This window comes from Apteryx mantelli, chromosome 4, assembly GCF_036417845.1.
Source record: "Apteryx mantelli isolate bAptMan1 chromosome 4, bAptMan1.hap1, whole genome shotgun sequence".
Taxonomy (NCBI): domain Eukaryota; kingdom Metazoa; phylum Chordata; class Aves; order Apterygiformes; family Apterygidae; genus Apteryx; species Apteryx mantelli.
The window spans coordinates 25,518,166-25,538,387 of NC_089981.1; the positions used below are offsets into that span (position 1 = coordinate 25,518,166).

General features: G+C 39.1%; 1 protein-coding gene across 4 annotated transcripts in view; it reads left to right on the top strand.

Moving 5' to 3' along the window:
* SPTY2D1 (SPT2 chromatin protein domain containing 1) overlaps positions 1-19,264 on the top strand; it is a 35,083-nt gene extending 15,819 nt beyond the window's left edge. For 2 of the 4 annotated variants that reach the window (XM_013957859.2, XM_067296038.1), the window contains 5 exons: positions 8,870-8,984; positions 10,477-12,084; positions 12,969-13,134; positions 13,802-13,879; positions 16,007-19,264. In XM_013957859.2, coding sequence (XP_013813313.1) covers positions 8,870-8,984; positions 10,477-12,084; positions 12,969-13,134; positions 13,802-13,879; positions 16,007-16,103 — 2,064 coding nt within the window. In that variant the 3' untranslated portion in view covers positions 16,104-19,264. Of the gene's footprint in view, positions 1-129; positions 272-8,869; positions 8,985-10,476; positions 12,085-12,968; positions 13,135-13,801; positions 13,880-16,006 lie in introns of those variants that run through there. The other 2 variants (XM_067296037.1, XM_067296039.1) reach the window with 2 other exon arrangements.
* Positions 19,265-20,222: the final 958 nt, after the last annotated feature.

The window sequence follows — 20,222 nt, forward strand, 5'->3', positions numbered from 1 at the left end:
GGGAAGTGACGCGCAGCAGTGACGCCGGCGCGAGGCGAGGTGATATAAGGGGTAGGCGGCGGCGGCCGGAAGCGAGCGAGGCGGCGGGCGGGCGGGCGGGGAGGCAGGGTGGCGGGGGCCGGCGTCGCCTCTGCCGGGCTCGGAGGGGAGCGGGGAGGAGGGCGGCTGCCTCGCCGCCGGCCGGGAGCTTCCCGCAGGCGCGGAGCCAGCCATGGATTTCCGGAATATCCTCGTGGTGGCCTCGGAGCAGCAGGGGCTGAACTCGGTGCCGGTGAGCGGCGGAGGGGGGCGGGCGAGCGCGCGCACGCGGCGGGGCCCGTTGGAGCCGTTGGGGAGGGGGGTAGGGGGGAAGGCGCGAGCCCGGTGGCCGTTAAAGCCGTTGGGGAGGCGGCGCCCGCAAATTCCCCGGCGTCTCGCTCGGGCCTTTTCGCCTCACGTCAGTCAGTCGCAGCCTGGAAACTGGCCGCGTAAGCCGTTTTGGGGGACCGGCGGGGCTTGCCCGGCCGAGCGGGAGCCGGGCCTTTCGCCTCGCCGTCGGCACGTACCCGCATCGGGCCGGGGGGCTCCTTCTGTCAACAGGTCCCAGCGCTCCCGCAGCTGGGAAAGGGCAGCCCGAGTTTGTACCTTCCAGTCGCCAAAAGCGTCGAGCTCCGGGAGGACAAAACCGGTGGTGCAGTGGTGTGCAGTAGTTGTGGTTAAAAGTAGATGATTTCTTTTGTTTGCTCTGAAAACAGAAGTCTGCCACGTTTCAAACGCGGGTCAGAAACAAAGAATGGCAAGTTCTGGATGAACTTGCTTTTTGAGTAGTCCAGTCTAATTGCTTGGCCTTGATAAGGAGTAGGCTGCAGCAGTGGTAACTGGAGGATTGATGAATGGCGTTTGATTTCTTTCATATGAGTATTGTCCTGAAGTCTGCATTTCAGCAGTTTATCTTCTAAATCAAGCCATCAGTTTTATGTTGATTCAGTGTAAAATAACCCACTTACTTGGCTATGTGAAGCCTGGCAGTAGGAAGAGCTTGCGGTCTTTTGGTACATTGAAATACTGTGTTTCATTCCTTTGGCAGGGCCTGGATTACAACTCAGGTGTGCTTATTTGGATTAAAAAATTCTCTTCAATAGCCACCAGCTAGGGAAACACTTCTGTGTGCTGTTCGACTGGTGTCAGAGTTCTGTGATTCTGTGGTTAGCTTGCTTACAGCAGTGTAAACAAGGGAGGCTCGTTTTTAACATAAACTGTAGGGAACACAGAAGAAGCATGCTCTTTATTTTTAACATTTCTAAAATGGAGACCCTCTAGAACTTAGACTGTCTCAATGCTTCTATGTAATTTTGCTAATAGTCACTAATATTATGACTACTGATAATGTGGACCAACCATATGGTAGATATGCATAATTCATCAGATTCAATCATGTTAAAAAAAAAATCTTATAAGACCTACTCTTTAATTATTTAGCCTGATTTGGTTTTATCCCTGGCTCCATGTAGAAAGATAATTTGTAATATAAGTAGAACAATATCATATATATAAACATGTGAAGATATTTAAATGCCTGTTTATGACTTGCTCATACAACAGGTGTTTCACTAAATTGTCATTGGGTAGTTGTAGTTCTGTTTAAAATTACGTTCTGCTCTCTTAATTTTCTCATGAAGCTTTAATGTCCTGCACCACTCTTTAATGTCACAAATTGTTATAAGCTATGATGAACTGAAGAAACAGCTGCTGTGTTCTCTATCACAGATGTGATACTAGGGGGAGGCAGTCCTACTCCTTGTGCAATGCATGAGGGTTTTGTTACTGTTTTAGAAAAAGCGGGATTAGGATTTACTTGATTAACTAAGGACTGAGAGTGCAATTCAATCCATAGCTGAGACAGCTTTGATTTCCTGGCTCTCTAGTGTGTTAGTGGTGTAGCTTTTAACTGTACAGGCCTTGATCTCTGAGCAAAAGGGGAGCTGCACTTGACACTATTTGTGATTATCTGCAGCTCCTAGGCTTCATAAGAGTGCACGCTGAGTTTTTCCTGATACTTGGATATCTAAGTCACCCCACCAGAATAAAACTAGTGCATAAAAACTATTCACATGAGAAGCATATAATTAATCTTAAAATATTTTAAATTAAAAATATGGTACAGACCAATTAACAAAACTTGATGGCATGTAGAATTAAGAGTTTTCCAGCAGTGTTAGTTCCTTTGTTAATCAATATATCCTCTGAATTCTCCTTCAAGAAGTTTAAGGGCAAGTTTGCAATGCACTAAGTTAACTATTTCACATTTATGGTAATGAAAAAAGAGTACCACATACATGTGGTATATAGTTTTTCTGTAGTTTCCAGTTCTTCTATTTAAGAAATAATGATTTTCGTGATTACTGTATCATAAAACAGTGATAGTATTGCATCATGTCCCTGTAAAAATAGACCTGTTTGTTCATCTCCCTATGGAAATCCAGATTCAAAAGGAACATTGCTGAAATAAACCTTTCAATACAGTATTATTTGCATCAGATTTTCTTTCTAAATAAAACAGTCTACATATGAATTTGTGTAAAAGTCATTAATGATGTGTTGCTAATAATTTTCATAGCAGTTGCTGAAAAGAGCCTCAGTTATGGGTTTTTCCTCATGTAACATTCTGTATTGTATATAGCTCTAGTTACAGGTCTTTATATTCAGCAGTTCATTAGGTTTTGGATATGATCTTGCTTTGATTAGGCACATTATCAATTATGTGAGATTACTATTGACTTCAGAGAGATTTAAATCACTGTTATGTCAGTGTTCTCTTGCTTGTGGAATTGTTATACCCTATTATGCTGCAAGAATGTTGTGTGACATAAGGCATGTGGTAGAAGTGCTTGGAGACCTTTGGATGGAAGAGTCTTCAAGTCTGAAATGAAATTGCAGTCATTTTACAAAACACTGAGCATAGTTATAAACCAAGCCATCCATTTATCTCACCTTCTGTTTCTACTACTATCAATACTTTATCAGAAGTTGAAATGCTCTCATGTTGATCCCCCCCCCTTCTTTTAACAGGGGGATGAGTCCTTCATATACAGGACTTACAAAATAGTGCAGTTAAGTCTGAAACAGAATGGCATTTAACTGCAAAGAGGTGACCCAAAACTGAAACAGCTTGTTGTCCACGTCAGCACTTGAAATCTCATTTCAAGTCAGACTGATCATGTATAGCAAGTATGAATCCTTAAGAAAAAACCTTCAGCAAAATTGACAGATAAATATAATTGCCAGAAATTTGGTTTGCATTCCCCTGCTTATTTTGCCTTTAAATGTGGCCATTTAAAGTATTTGAGAAGTAGTACCATGGCAAAAATTCGTTCAACAGAGACCCCTATATGCTTAAAGTCTTCCTGTGGAATTGTAACCTACAAACTATTAAATGTTTGCCCATAGGTAGCAGAAGCCCTTCAAGAGAAATATGAAAAATGGCTGTGAAGTATGATTTTTAGTGTAGATTCATTGCAGCATCAGACCCCTTTTCAGTTGGTCTTCATGCATTTATTATGTAACTAAAACTTGTCTCAAAAACAGGGCCTAGAAATGGTCTATGTATTATATCAGTATTCATATGAGGAGGAAAGAAAGATGTGCAATGTAGCAGGCTGACAGGGGTTGAGGAGGGCTTTTAGTCTCGACTATATTTGATAGTTAAGGTCCAGGCTCTTGCAAACGCTGACTAAAATGTGCAAAACTTAGTGAGCTTTCCTGTTCCTAATCTCTCTTCTTGCGTAAACAGATGAAAATGGGGACCGCAATATCACTACGTAAAGGAAACAGTGAAGCATGCTGGTTTTTTAACTGTGTGAAGCAACATTTAACAAAGAAAAAATACTTCTGCATTTTTTTTAATTAATGGTTCAACTTGGGTGTTGTGACAGTAGCAGTTGCAAAATCTTAAAAAATATATTTTTTAGTAGTAAAATGCATAACCTTGTTAAAGCTGGAGAGCTGGAGAACAGTATGAGGTTATGGTTAAAATAGTGTTAAAACATTTGTCTTCATAGGGGTGTTGTAACCTGAAGAGAATCAAACAAATGTATGCACGTTTGGTAACTGCTGTTAACTTTGCCATAATTTGATGTTAAAAACCAGTAGTTGAGCAAGCATTAGATGTATGTATTCTAAGAAACCGTAGCTGCGCAGGGTGAACTGTCAGTGACCCTAAAATGGGACCGTCTGTGGAGTGAACAATAAGGCGATAGCAGAGGCCTTGAAAGTACAAGCCCCGGGTAGTGCCAGAGGCCCTTGGGCTGTAAACACAGATGGCCACTTATTGATGAGTTTGGAGAGCAGCCTCCAGAGGAGCCAGCACTAGGGCATGACAAAAGGAGTGACAAAAGCAAGGAGGTATATGTGACTTAGCTGTGCTAATGAACCCTGAGTTATGCTATCAGAAAGTCACCCCCCTCTCAATCTTCGGCGTATAAAAGGACCTTCTCTTTGGAGAAAGCCACGTGTCTCCACCAATGGGAAGGAAAAACAAGAAAGCTCTGTTGTAACGTTGTATAGGATTCACATAACTTGCTAACCTATAAAATTGTGTGACAACCTATGAAAGTTGCCCAGAACTGATAGCACAAGTGGAGTTATTAGATTGTATAGGCATGTCCATAGCAAAAATGACTGCTTGCACAAGTGTTTTACTTCAGAATCAAGTTATGCAAAACTGATCAGTTTGACATTTTGCATTGCTACATGTGTAAATATTTATTATTAAAGGGAATAGCTTTACTGCTTTTTTCTCTCTCCTGAGTCTAATAGTCTATTGCTTTGGTTTGGTCTGGTACCCAGTCCTCTGGGCTTAAATTGGATGCAGCAAGTTTACAATAATTTTATAAAATCGAGGTTTTACAGTCTAATCTTTGGCACTTCAGTGTTGGTATCAAAACAGCTGCAACTGTATCAGATCATGTGCCAGATTTTAAACAGAAAGGCATACAAGGCAGTGATTTCAGAGAAAAACCTGAGTTTCAGATCATGTAGTTGTACTTGTGACCTGCAGGGCTCACTTGTAGTGCCTCCAGCCCAAGGCTGGTTCCCAGGACACCAGCACCCTGTATTTGGGGGGATGTTTTATATATTATATATGTATGTATATATAAACCCTCATATGTTAATATTTATTTGCCATATTAATCCTAATTTTTAATTAATCTTTTTGGAGTATACATTTCAGAAAAGTTCTGCTTCTTCATTGGTCTTCATGCAATTTAGTATGCTAGATGGACTGCTGAACCAGTTTATTAAGGCTGCAAGCAAAAAAATAATATTTTTCACTTTAATGGACTTTCCAACATACTCTTAAAGTACTGCTAGTCAGATTCAGAGATGAGCAGTTAGTGGGCATATAGTTACGGCAACATTCACAGATGCAAAGGTAAAAATGAGAAATCTCAAAGCACAAAGGACTTGTGCTCTAAAAATGCTACTCAGTGGTAGGGCTTTTTACTCCTTGAGGGTACACAGTTGAAGAAAGGCACTTTCACAGCCTTTACTTTTTTCTTTGGATAAAGCAGTGCCCACTTGGTATTTTGGCAGTATTCAGGTACTGATCTGTCCCTGGGTGCTACCCTGAGAGATAATGAGCATTTACAGTGTGAGTAGTGCAGTGTTCTGCAATAGCTTGACCTGCTCTTTTCCAGAGGCTAAACGCTTCTGTTTCTCTTTTGATTTAACCAACTCTGTGTAGATATAAAAAGTTTGATTAGTGCAGCTGCTGTTTGGAAAAAGTAGTGATATGCCCCTATTTACTTTGTCCGTTTTACCTGGAATTTGATGCTGTGTTAATTTGTGGTGCAAGTAAAACATTTTATCAGGGGCTGTAGACCAAGTGAAAGTTTCAGTGCTTTTAAGACAAGTAAACTTAAGCTGGTTATTTTATGCTATTTCCAAATGAAGGTGAACAAAACATGCAACAATGGAAGTAGTGATTCCCAGTACACTTGGAAATCAATATAAAGTAAAGTTACTGATAGGAAGTTTAAGTCTTGAATTTTGCATAACTTTGCACATTATTGATGGCATGTTTGTCAGGCTGCTTCACAAACCTGTTCCTGGGTAGGAGTGCTCAGTGCAGCAAAACAAAGCCTGAAAACTGCTTCCATATCACTTTAATTCTTTATAAAGCCTCCTAACATGATAGATCTATTTACGTTTGTCCCTGCTGTTCAAACAGTTTTCAAAAGTGTTTCTTAGGCCTGAAATACTTTTAGAAAATCCTCTGCTTTGTACTTTAAAAAATATATATATATATATGTGGAAACTGGGTAAGCAAACCAAATTTTTCCAAATTAGGTTACCAATGACAAAACATGCTATGTTTAACTTTGGGAATAAGATAATTTACTTGGCTAGTATGCTACAGACAGAGTATCTTGAATTGCTGTTAAGGTGTCCACTAACTTGCTTCAACCTTTTTCTGAACAAATATTCACTAATAACGAGTGGATTGACTTGTCTCTATATCCTTTCTGATTTAGATTGAGCATGCCAGCCTCCTTTGGGCTACCAAGTCAAGGGTTCCGGTTCACCCGAACTTGGCAGGAAATATTGCCTCGCGGTTCGGGTTTCATAAACAAGTGGTTTTTAGAATGCCTTTTACTGTAAACACAGACTTGAGAAGCTGAGGGGCCGGGGAGGCCGGGAAATTCTTGCCTTTCTAGAAAAGAGGGGCCCGGCGCCAGGAGTTGTCTTATTCTTTAAATAGCCCTGGCAATTATGATTGATTCTAATCATTTCACTTGTAAGTACCAAAAATCCTTCAGAGTAGGAGCATCTCAGTGGTGCAGACTCACAAAATTCATTCTCAGATTGTGGCAGACGCTTGTATGTGTAGATGAATCTCAGTAAATGAGCTTGGTTGTAGTAGCTCTTTAATGTGGTGAGGCTGTATGTCAGGTTTTGCTACTGGAAGGTAGATTAATGGTGTAGCTTTATAGTTTTGTTGTTTCAGAAATTATTAAAGACAACTTTAACAGCTGGTATTGTAGCTGCCCTTCTTGGAGCCAGTTTTGGCTGCATTTTAGAAATGAGCCTCTGAACCTTGTATCTTAGTATTTGTGTATGCAAGATAATACCTGATTTTCTATGTTATTTATATAAAAGTAATCCAAGTATCTATGCATGTGCTACTGTTCCAGTGAATCCAAAATTAGAACTGAGGCTTCCATTGTGAGGTACTGAAATCTATAGGGATTTATGCTACAGGCTTGTCTGTTTCTTGCCTCAAAAATATTTGGATGTAGATACTTCTACCACACACTTTCATGTAATCTTTTTAATGTTATGTTCAATAAGGCTATATGAGTATTGAAAAGTATTTGTACCAATACTGACTTCTGTGCCATATATTTGCTTAAAATGTTTTATTTGGGACCTCACTTCACAGCTTTCATTTGGTGAGGATCCTAACTTACCATGCAGAAGATCTTGTTTCAGCTTCTAATCTATTATCTTATCATCGAAATCCCCCCCAAAACTTCTCAAACATCAAAGCACTTTTTCTAAATATATTTTTTGCTTTACATCTGCTTCTGGATTTAACTGACTCCTTCCTGTTGTGTCTATTTTTGCCACTTTTTCTTTGTGTGTCTCATTGCTTTGTTTGTCTTCTCTAGTCTGTTTTTGTGACAAGAAGACCAGAATTATTATTCTTTCCATTTTAGTTGTATCCCTCTAAAGCTCAGTCTGATAATTGGAACATTTATGAAAGAGCATGTCTGAACAAGTGTAAGTGCAAGTATTCCTTATAGATCCCAGTAAGAAAGGCACTCAGACTCTAAGGTATTGATTAAAATACCATTTATTGGAGATAACATGTGAAGGAAAAAGCATGTAGCATAGACAGACTTATGTCCCTTCAGATGCTGGGAACCCAGAGTTGTACAGCATTAGACAGACTTCTAGTCAGGGTGTGCCATGCTGCGCAGATCCTGTCCATGGTGATGTTCACCAGCATTGTGGTCTTTAGAGCTTTTATAGGCTGTTCTTAGAAGTAAACAACTCTATTCATCATTTCTGTAACCAAGCAAAAGGATGTTATATGAAAATGTGCTGCCTTACTTCAAGGTAAGATGAGATGTGCAGGTGTTATAATTGCCAGGTGCCAAGTGGGAGTTATATACAGGCTTCTATGTTGCAATTAGTTGGCTAAATTCATCTAGTGGTCAGCTGATAAGTACAGCACAGGCCTGCACTGCATCAAGTCTACTGTTACACCGTTCACTAATTCCTTGATATACTATAGTTTTCCAACTAGGACCACTACAACAGGAACTGAAGTCAAAATGATGTCATTGGTTTTAGATCAGCCTCCTAATTATGCTGATGAAGTCTGCATTCCAACTTACCTTTGGAATAATTACATTTTTAATAGAATTTGTTTGTATTTACTGAATAAGGTGCTCTTAAACTGATACGAGCATCCACAAAAAAGCTGAAAGCCATAATGGACCTGTAAACCTGCAGTATGAAAAATGAAGGGACTCTGACAGCTTGGAGTATATGCTACTTTTGTTTCCTGCTTGGTCAGAGTGTAAGGCTGAACTGAAAATTTTTGTTCCATTACTGTTATAGCTATTGTATTTCTTCTCAGTCTAGTGTGTTTTACTCATTTCCTTTGGTTTTCCTACCTATCTTCTGGTTTCCTGCTATTCCTTTGCACAGTTGAGTACACTACCACCCTCTGTGGAAATTCATTGTTTATTATTCAGTACTGTCTCTATGCTTAGTCAAATACATGACTGTACATGACTGACAAGTGCTAAACTTTTCAGTTTTAAAAACTCTTAAGATTTTACAACTCTAACTTTTCTGACGTGTTTTTTGTTCTTTGCAGAAAAGATACAGTTTGGCTGTTGGTCCTCCCAAAAAGGTTCCAAAAGTCAAGGGTGTAGAGTCTGCAGCAGTGCAAGCATTTCTCAGACGGAAAGAAGAAGAAAAAAGGAAAAAAGGTAACTATTGAAGTTGTCCAAAATATTTCCTACTGGTGAGCTTCATTCACTTTTTAGGACTTTTCCTCTTGCACATACAGCTATTTGTCTGTTCCTTGAATTTAGGCACACAGCTGATGCTAAGTGAAAGATGAAGAAAAACTAAGGATTAGGGATGCTTTTATGCTTTCTTAGGGATTTAAATATTAATCAGCTATCCTAGCTTTTACTGTCAGAAGTCAAGAAGTAGTTAAGGTGAAGAGACACTGCAAGAAACCATGCTGGATTTCTGGTTACTTCATAACTTTGCAAGGCTGTATTTGCGTCAAAACAGAGTTCCTATTGTTCACAGTGCTGTCTTAATCTGCTGTATCAATACAGTCTGAATTTTAATTTTTACGGCAGAAGCTTTGTGCCACAATTTTTTATTATTTACATTTCCTTTAGTCTATAGAAGAAACTGACTGCATTGTTTCTAATGCTCACCCTCTGTTAAGGGTAGCCGAATCCAGTGGACTGGCAGGCCCAGGGGATTCCTCCCCTCCATGAGAGTCTGCACCTTATCCCTTTTTTCAAAGTCTAGCCAGAAGCAAGACTGAGCATGAATTCCAAATAGGCACGCACACACACTCTGTATAGGCACGGCCATTGACAAATAAATTAACACAGGCAGCAGGACAGCGCCTTTACAGGCACCTACATAAAATGCAGCATGAATAGCCCAATTCTGTTTCTAGGGATTGATGTTCAGGGAAACTCCTTTTCCTGGGTCTTTTTGGTATTTGGCCCTTGTAGCCTGTGTGTCGCGGTATCTGGCCCCCAGACCTTTCATCTTGTTCACCAGCTAATTCAACTTGAATTTTGCCAGTAGATCATGGCCACTGGTACTCAAAATGGAGCACATGCTTGTGCAGGAAATAGTTTAGTAAGAATATAGGACAGGCTGTGGAGATCTGGCACAGGGCTCTGCCAGGCAAGTACTGACCAGCAGCTTGCGTGCCTCTGTCCAGCTCCTTCTCTCTGCTCCTCCTCTGCTGCGATGTGCACACTGTTTTCCAATACTTGTTCCTCCCTGATCCCTCCCTTTCTCCACCTTCACCTAAATATCCAATAGTAAGTTCTGTACGATCACAATTCTCTTGCTCAATCCCAAAATTTCCTTCCCTTCTTCAGATATCCTGTGTGAAGTCCTGTACTTTACACAGTAGTTCCCCTTAGTTTGCATAGCGTTATGGAGAGAGTCGCTTCTGTTGAATCACCTTAGTGGGTTGTGCAATAGTGGCACTGCCTTAATTTTTCATCTTTGGATTTTAGGAGTAGCTGATTCAGGTGGATTAGGTTGTCTAGGTCCCCTGCCCTCTTACCAGACCTCTGATCACTCTGGTCTTTGTTTCAAATAGCTGTTAGCCAGATATCCATAAACTTATGTCTTAAATGTCTTAAATCAATTGGAAGTAATTGAAACTAAAAATAGAGTGCTTTTGCATAACTTTCTCCTGGTTTTCTTCTACAGCACTGGAAGAAAAAAGAAGGAAAGAAGAACTCTTGGCTAGACGTATTGAACTGAAACATGACAGAAAAGCAAGAGCTATGGCTTCGCGAACGAAGGATAACTTTTACGGCTATAATGGCATTCCTGTTGAAGAGAAGCCTAGAAAGAGGAGGACTTCTGAGAATGTTGCTCAGGTTGCAGAGGCTGAGTACACAACAGAAGATGAAACTGAACAGTTTGAATACAGTCAGACTGAATCTGAGCATGAGCAAGAGGAATATGAAGAGAAACCAGCCAAAGCTGCAGTGAAACCAAAGGTGCCTCCCAAAAGTGCACCAGCACCTCTGAACTTCACAGATCTTCTAAGGCTTGCTGAAAAAAAACAATATGAACCAGTGGAAATAAAAGTAGTGAAAAAGATAGAAGAGAGACCCAGGACAGCAGAGGAATTGAGAGAGAGAGAATATTTGGAGCGCAAAAACAAAAGAATGGAAGTGCAGAAAGAGAAAAAGAAAAGCGAGAAAGAGATTAGGAATACAGGTGCATCCAGTTCTTCAAAAAAAGTGACTTCTCAGAAAGAATCTGTAAATGCAAAACTTAGCAAAAGCTCAATAGATAAACATTCCTCTCCAAAAGGCAGTCTGTCTTCTATGAGTGGTGCTGATAAGAAATCCAAAGCACCAGCATTGACTGAAAAGCACTCACGGTCGTCGTTATCATCCAAATTCAGTCAAATGGAAAAAGTTAAAACTTCACAAAATGGCTCCTTAAAGAGCTCTACTGGTAGCAGTCATAGTAAATTATCTGTTAATGGTATAGGAAAATCTGGCTCCAGCACTCATGTGCCACCCTCAAAAGCAACAGCCAATGGGGCCCAGAGGCTGCCGTCTGCTAAAGAATCTAACCTGAAAAAATCTGCCCATGGCAAACTGGGAAGTGCTGCAGCCCTTCACTGTGAAGTTAACTCCAATGCAAAGCGGTCAGGTAGCAGTTTAGGAAAAGGAGGACCTGGACATCCAGGTGGCGGTTCAAGTACAGGACCTGGGCGATCAAGCAGCAGCTCTGGTGTGGGACCTGGGCGGCCAGGAAGTGGTTTGACCGCAGGACCTGGGCGACTGGGCAGCAGCCCGGCTGTGGGACCTGGAAGGCCAGGCATCAGTTCAAGCGCGGGACCCGGGCGCCTGGGCAGCGGCTCAGGCATGGGACCTGGAAGGCCAGCTGGCAGCTCAAGCACTGGACCTGGGCGACCAGGCAGCAGCTCAAGCATGGTGCTTGGGCGAGCCGGCAGCAGCTTGGGCACTGGTCCAGGGAGGCCAGGCATCAGCACAAATGCAGGACTTGGGCGAGCTGGCAGCAGCTTGGGCACTGGTCCGGGAAGGCCCGGTGTCAGCACAAACACAGGACCCGGGCGACCAGGCAGTGGCTTGGGAACAGGACCAGGAAGGCCAGGTGTCAGCCCAAGCGCAGGACCTGGGCGACCGGGCAGCGGCTTGGGTACACCTGTAAAACCTAAGTGTACTGTTGTATCAGAAACAATTTCTTCTAAAAATCTAGTCACAAGGCCTAGCAACGGACAGATTAATGGAATGAGACCTTTTCAAGGGCATAGACCAGTGTTTCATCCACAAGGTATGAAGTTTTACAGCAAGTAAGATCTTTCAACCTAGGTGTTATTTCCTCCATATTTTTGATATGTCTGGGTTGAGGTCAATGAGGGCCTCTAAAAATTGTAGATGCAATTAGAAAGATGTGGATAAAATGCCATATTTGCCTTTCAAAGAGTGCATTTAACAGAATGCTTTTTTTCCCCCCTTTGCAACTTCTTATTTGTTTTCACCCCTACCCACACTGCCTGAAATCAGGACCTGGAGGGTAAAGTTTTTACATGAAAGAAAACTAAGCAGCCTAGGTAGATGTTGGCATATGAATGGTGTTAAAAGGGAAAGAATTGAAGGATTCACTTCCTGCATCACTTAAATTTGCAGTTACTCATAAAAATTTAGTAGTGCTTTAAATAACAAATGCTTAAAGCAGTAAATAAAAAAAAAAAAATAGAACCTCACAACAAACCTGTGATTGAGTGTTGCTTAAATGTTCTGGCAAATGAATGTTTTGGCAGTGAATTTTACCATCAGTAAGTGAATAGTTTTAAAAACTGGTTTTTGAACAGAAGTAAAAAGCATGGACTCTTACAAATAAGTGTCTAGAAAACCCTGAGTCTGAATAAGAACATAGACTTTTGTCTGGTAGCTCACTCAGGATGCAGCTGATGATACTGATATGTAATCTTCCATAACACAGCTTAGAGGAAATATTTTCTTTTACTGTGTGTCTTAGAATTGTTAATTAAATTAAGACAGAACATTTTCACCTTGAAGCCCAGAGTTATAAATGTCTGTGCTCAGGGCACAGCCAGAAGTACTGTAAAAACACTTGCTTATGAAGAAGCAAATGTAGAAAATGACTGTGTTCTTAGACAAATTAATGTCGTTCTTCACTCCTCTCTCATTTAGGTCTTGGAAGACCTTCTCTCCCACCCATTAGTTACAAAAGGCAGATAGATGATGATGATGATGATGAATACGACTCTGAAATGGATGACTTCATTGAAGATGAGGGAGAACCCCAAGAAGAAATATCAAAGCATATTCGGGAAATATTTGGATATGACCGGAAAAGGTAAGATAGCCCAAGTTAATTTTAAGATATCACAAAACAAACTCTTACAGAAATTATAGTTCAAAGAATAAAACTGAATATTTGAGATGAATGAGTAAATTCTTGGCATCCATAAATGTTCTTGCGTTGCAGAAAGTTAAACATTAGAGTTGCTTCTGTACAGAAGGGATCTTGACTTTTCATGCTGCCTGCATGCTCTTCTGAGGAGCAATAAAATTTGGTGCAAATGGGACAACTGGAAAACAAAACACTGTTTTCAATTTTTCATGTGTATAACTCCTAAATCTTTTCTGTCATTGGGCGTTCTACTTTCTACAGCAGCCTGTAATACTTCAGAATATGTCAAATGCAGTTGCCTGCTGAACTGCTGAATGCAATGGTGTTAGCTATTTCATAGGAGAATCTAACTTGGTGTATTTGGGTAGGAACTGTTGGAAAATGAAATCCCTTATTTGGCTTGTTTCAATACTTTCCTCTTGCCTGACAATAAGGTATAACAAAGCAAGCATTTTAATGACTTGGAACTTTAATTCTTTCAAAACATTAAAATCTAACAGTAAATGGCAAGATAATTTTCTTTTTTCAAAATAAAAAATGTTAATTCATAACAGCCATACATGATCATGTTTTATTTTTAGTGTGCTAAACATGAATATTCAACTTCCAGATACAAAGATGAAAGTGATTATGCCTTACGTTATATGGAGAGCAGCTGGAGAGAGCAACAGAAAGAAGAAGCTAGGAGGTATGCACAGATTTAAATTTAAATAGAAGGTGTGTATGTGGGGGGGGAGTAGTTTGTCTGAAGTCATGGAGCAACTTAGAGTGGATTCTTGCTGATTAAATGTATCCCTGAACATAATACTACTTATAGCAGAGGTAAGTCTCGCTGTTTTTGACAGAAAAGCTTAGGTACAAAGATTAAACTTGGGCAGCCAGCCTGCCAGTGAAATAATGGGTGTAGTAAACAAATCTGTGTTCATTTTAATTATGTAAGTTTTGCTTGCAAAAATTATACCAACTTAAGCCCCAAAATATTTCTACAAATACTAAAAATTCCAGTTAAAATGCTAAACCCTTAAATTTGTTCCAAACACTGCAATACTCTGCTAGTCCTTGAGGATGAAGGAGACTTCTTAAAATTATAAAATATCTGTACAGAGTAATTTTATATATAAATAGTGATTTCAAAATGACTCTATTTTCATATTGGATTCAATCATGATTTCAGCCCCTAGACCTGTGCAAATCTTAACTGGCTATTACAGAAACCTGGCCTTAACCATAAACTTTTATTTTACTTTTTTTAATGCTAGATGGAGGATGTGTGAATGATACAGTTGTCAAAGCTTTGACAAGTTGTACAGTTGTTTTTTGTAGGTAGTGGAAGATATTGGAAATATACTGAGTTACCAAATTTTTTTTTACTGAGGTTTTTTGCTATTCAGATGGGGCCTAGAGTACTGGAAGCTTGTATCTTCAAATTTAGTCAGTGTCCTTATTCCCCCTTGTTCTTGGGAATAGCTGCAGGTCTCACAGAGTTAAGGTAGTCTCTTAAATGGAGTTACAAGAAACAATTGGAACGTTACAGAGGTATTGCTCTTCACTGGGTTCTCTTACTAGGCATTTGGAGTGAGGTTTTGCGAGATTGAATACCTGGCTAATTTTTAACTACACTTTTATAAAGGGAAGGTATGAATCTTGACTATAATTTTGAGTATAACTTTTTTCTATCCCCAGCTACTTTTCCCTGAGATTTTTGTGGTTAAAGGCATTGACCCTTAAAATAAGAAGCTCTTTCTAACCAAGCAAGCGCACTAAAATTATAGTTGTCATGAAATTTTTAACTTAAGTGATGCTTCAAGCCAGAGTTTGATTACATATATACTTGATATATTTTTTTATTCTCTTAATTTGGATGACTGCAGTTTCCTGAACTCAAATTATTTCCTCAATTTGTTTAGGCATTAAATCTGTTTTAGAGCCTGTATTGGAGTAGTTACCCAGAACAGTTGAACCAGGATAGATTGTCATGTTGCTCCTCCTTTTGTATAAAGGTACAAGCTACCTCGCGCTGCTTCAAAATGAACATCAGATACACAAATGCACTTTGTAGGCCTACGAGCTGAGGCGGTAGCTTCTTCATACCCATTCCTAGTATGAAACCAGCAGGACTATCCAGCCTCTGCCCTTTATTGAAGAGGAGGCCAGTGACTGCTGATACTGTTGACATAATTATTGACTATCTGTTTCGATGTACTGACTTCTAGGAAGCGGAGGAAACTAGGCAGGGAGATAACTAGAACATGCTGTGTTCTGCAGTGCCTCCTTCATGTGCCTGTTCACCAGGGCCCTTGCAGCTAGATGGACCGAGGTAGAATGTCTTGCCCACAGTCAGGGAGTCGCAGCACAATCGGTTGCTTCTGTTTCTGATGTCTGTTCTCACCCTTGCCAAGATGAAAGGTTTAAGTGGTTCTTAGCAGGACTGCCTCAGATCAACTTCTTGCCATGATTGCATGTGAGAGTTAGCTTGGGAAGAACTGATTGACACTATTCGTTTTATTCTCAATAAAGAATGACCTCTCAAAGTCAATTTTTTTCATAATGTTGACTTTTCTCACCAAAAAAAGTTAAATCTTTCTGAGAATATTTGACTGTTTCAGTGATGAAAATCTTGATTTCTTTGTACACCTGTCATTCTTAAAGCTGTATTCTTAAAATTAAAGAATACCTATGATTATTGTTGAACAGTTCTAAAATATTTTTCCTTAAATCAACTGTGATAATTTTAGGATTGTTAAGGGAAAAAGCAGAAGTCAAACGTAATGTTTCTTGAGTAGCACTTTGTAAAGGAGCTCATCTTCTTTGGCAGCTTGAGACTTGGTGTTCAGGAGGACTTAGAAGAACTGAAACGGGAAGAAGAGGAATTGAAACGCAAGAGACAGTCAAAGAAGCTGAGGACACGTTAACTGACTTAAAATGGTGTTGATTTTGTTCATTTTTCTGCTACCCTCTGCCTCCATACATCTCTTACTCTATTTCAGTTTCCATTTGCTTGCTAGAGGGCAAAAGAATGTGTAAAGGGATGAAAATACTGAAAAGCAAGGCTTTAGTTTGGCCTAAATAAGATATTTATTTTTAATACTTGCCAGGGTTGATTTTTTTTATGAAGAAATTAGTGCACTAATGCATATTAAGGGGAAGAAAAATCAGTAAAGATTTCCATTGATGAAATCGATTGTTCTAGATGCCAGCAGAAATACTGACTAGCTATGCACTGACTTGCAACTGTGTAGGCCCATAGACCAGTAAATCAGTTTTGCATTCACTTCAAAAAAGAATAACATTCTTGTTCCCTCTTATTTTTTGAGATGTAAAGAAATTGCTTTATATCCTGCTCTCAATCTCCTGAGATGGGATCCCTCAAAGTATTGAAATAGTATCTTCCGTACAGAACCGGCTTGGGTGGGTGTACATTTCAGCTATTGCCACAGATGTTCAAAGCAATAAAGTGCTAACATTTTCTGATTTTGAGGACTGTGTGTCTTAACATAACCAATTAAAAAAAACCTAGAACCTCTTTTATTTCTGACAGTGCGTGTCACTTGCAAATCGTGCAGTTATAGAAATGACCAAAAAATTACGTTGGCTTTTGCTGTGCCTGGAATTTCAATGCCAATCTATTTCAGTATGATAAATACACATCCTGAAAAAAGGAATTTCCAGTGTTTGTATGTAGCTTGTGCTTTTGGGCTCAAGCATATGCCTAGGAATTCTTTTCCTGCCCTGTAAATCTTCAAGTTTGTCTAACAGTTTCTGCCGCTTTAACAAATTAAGTGTACAGTGCACATTGTTTTCTCTTGCATTAAAAATCAGGTGTTTGAATTATTTAAAATGTGAAGCAGTTATTGAATTAGGTTCACTGTTAGGAAAGAACATCAGAATGCAATTGTGTCACTATGTTTGAAACTCTGATATTAATGACTTCATACTACTAACATCTAGCAAGTGATTCTGATTAATTTCATCAAACAAAAAATGTAAAATGATAGTATCATGAGAGTTCAGTTACCTGTTTTAATGTCCATATTTGCACATTATTTCCATCTATGCATTTAAAGACTGTTTCCTTCAGTAACTGAGTTTGTTTACAGTTGGCACAGGGGTTCATGCAAGTCTACAGGGATTGCACTGAGAGTCTGAATCTCAAATCTGGTGGTGCATTTACTTTGATTTCTGCAGGTTCCCTTTCAAAGCTCACCAGTGTCACTACTCACCTTTGCCTCAGGCCCCAAGCCTTGACTGACAAGACCTCTGGCTTTAGCTGCTTAAGCAGTTACTATGTTTTAATACTAGAAGTATTTGGCAAAGTACTACAAAAGCTTTGGGTATATGTTGGGAGGGGCGGGGGGTGAGGGAAGCTAATGAACAACAAGGAAAAATTACTTCCTGAGTAGAAAAACAATGAGAGAACTTTTCCTGTCAGGAGACAATTCAACAGTGCTGCCTTCAGAAATAGCACTTCAGACAGCAAGCTGTAAGGAACAACTTTGGAAGCTGCTGAAGTTTAAATATCTGACTCTTAATGTAAGAAAAAACAAATTTGCCTTTTTGAGTCATTTTCTGTCAATGGTGTAGCATTTCACCGCTTCAGCGTAACACTGACATGAGTAAGCTATTTGGATGGATACTATGAACTAATTCAGTATTAGTTGACAGGGAGCCCAGATGAAGGTAACTGCGTCATTGCTCCTCTGAATTTTTAACTTTCTATACTAACTAATAAAAAATGTTTCTCAGTGTATACATTTAAGACCATGCAAAATAGTGTAATCTCACTGCTTGTCTATAAATGTGTGACATACTCGCTCTGCTTAAAGGGACCATCTAAAACTGTTTTCTGTTGTAGTTGCTAGAATTATCCATTCAAGCCAATGACTACCGGGACCATGATCAAGCTGCTGGGTTTTGTGTTTTATAGCAGCTGGAGGAAGGCTCTAGGCCTTTGACCCAGATAACTACATTGGTTGCAAGCAATTTCCTGCATGGTTGAAAATACAGGCTCTTCTGGAATGCAAGAACTGTATTAATTCAAAATTGGTTCAGTCTGGAATTAAGTCTGCGTTTCAGATGAATGCAAGTTAAATAAAACCCTGATTTTTATTTATGTACACAGTAGTGATACATTTTAATTCACTTTATACAAGATCAGTTAAATTTCTTAATCTGTAAAGCACTTTGTCATTTGTCTTGTAGATGGTGACTGGAATGCACTCTGCTCTGCCAGCCTCTCTAAGACACTATACCTGTGTTTTTCTTCACACAATAATCATTGTTTAAATTTTATTTCATATGGAAAAATTACTCAAGAACATGTTTGTAATTTTACAATCAGGAAGTACTTTCTCATAATTGGCATGGGATGATAATGGTTTTCAAATTTTGTACAAATGATTGGGTTTTAATGTTTGCATTTGCTGCATTTTTTCTGTAAATTGACTAGGAAGGTACTAAGAATTTGTTTTTTAATTCCTGACCTTGTATTCAAAAATGCTTACTGTTTACCAGATAATTAATTTTATTAATCTAAAAAGAGTACATGAGTACTCTTCCAAAGTGCATCTGAATTTGAGGTTAACTAAAATTGGAAGAATGGTTATATTGGTTTATGAGGATCTGATGTTAAGCTAGTGATTTAATTGTATTTAATGAAATTCTGGTTTGGTTTTTAGACTTTTAATTCACTGACAATGTGCCTTTAACTAAATTGTGTCAAAAAGTAATGAATGAATGTAGGAGCATAAAAAGGTTGTTCAGTTTCTGCTATCTCAGATTCTATATCCTGAAACTTGATAGTGTGAAATGACAACAGAGTTTTCATAAAACCCTTCCAGGTCTGGTTTTGATTGCACAATTACAGTAGCTACTTCTTAACTGATGATAACGCTAAATCAAATGGAGGGCACTTTCTATTAACGACTACTTTTTTGAAAATGTCTTGTATTTACACTTGAGCTGTATTTACACTTTACAGCAATGTCTTTTGGAGGCCAGGGTTTTGCATATCACAGGAAGCCTTAGTGTGCAACTCTGTGCTGTGCTTTAAAATAAAAATCTTTCAAGAAGTATATGAGATCTCTATGGAAATCTGGATTTATTTTTGTGTAAAGCCCAAAATATTGTCCAGGCAAACTAATTTTCTATTTTTTTTGCATTTTGTAACTTAATCTAGTAGCTGATACATATTTCTAGATATAGCATATTTCTGGAGACCAAAACATGTCAAAAAATAAATATATGGAGAGAGACTGGTGTTTAAATTGTGATGAATGTACTTCTATTTATTTTGGTGAGTGGGTGTGATGCAATATTAAAGTGTTAGTGTGTAAATAAGGGTGCTTCTAGTTTTAGCCAATGATTTTCTTTGGGGATATCAGCTGTGCACAATGTCTTTTTACACAATGTGACAAATCAGGTTTAAAAACTCTTACATAGCTTAACTGTTTTCTGGTGTTGTCAAGAAAGTGTATACTTTTGTGCAAACACCAAATGCATATGAAAGTTTTGCAGAGTATGTATACAATAAATTACAGGCATTAAACACTTTACTGCTATTTCGCATTGGTCTATTTTATGCAAGGCTTTTCAGAATTCTTTTCTGCTGTGTTTTGCTCTGAGCTGTCACGTGAAACACGCTTGATTTTTCTTCAGGAAGAATTATTTTCACTTTCTCATGCAGCCACCAAGAATTACAAAAATTGAATGGAGTCACTTAAACATTCAGAAAAGATCTGAAAATCAGTAGGGTATCTGGCAGCTTAGGCCTGAGGCATAATATATATATTTAGAGGAATGTGTATTTTAGAATGGTGACAATATTAAAAAAAGTGTAGCTTGCCTTTAATTTCTTCAGAATGACAATGGATTTATCTTATCCTGCAGTTTCATAAACAGCATCTTCCTCTAATTCTTTTATTCCCAATTCAGGTGATAAATATATGTGGGAATACAGATAGAACAAGCAATGTTTTCTATTTTAAAATAGCCCTCCAAGTGTTAGATCAACACTAGCCCTCAAGAGGGGCTTA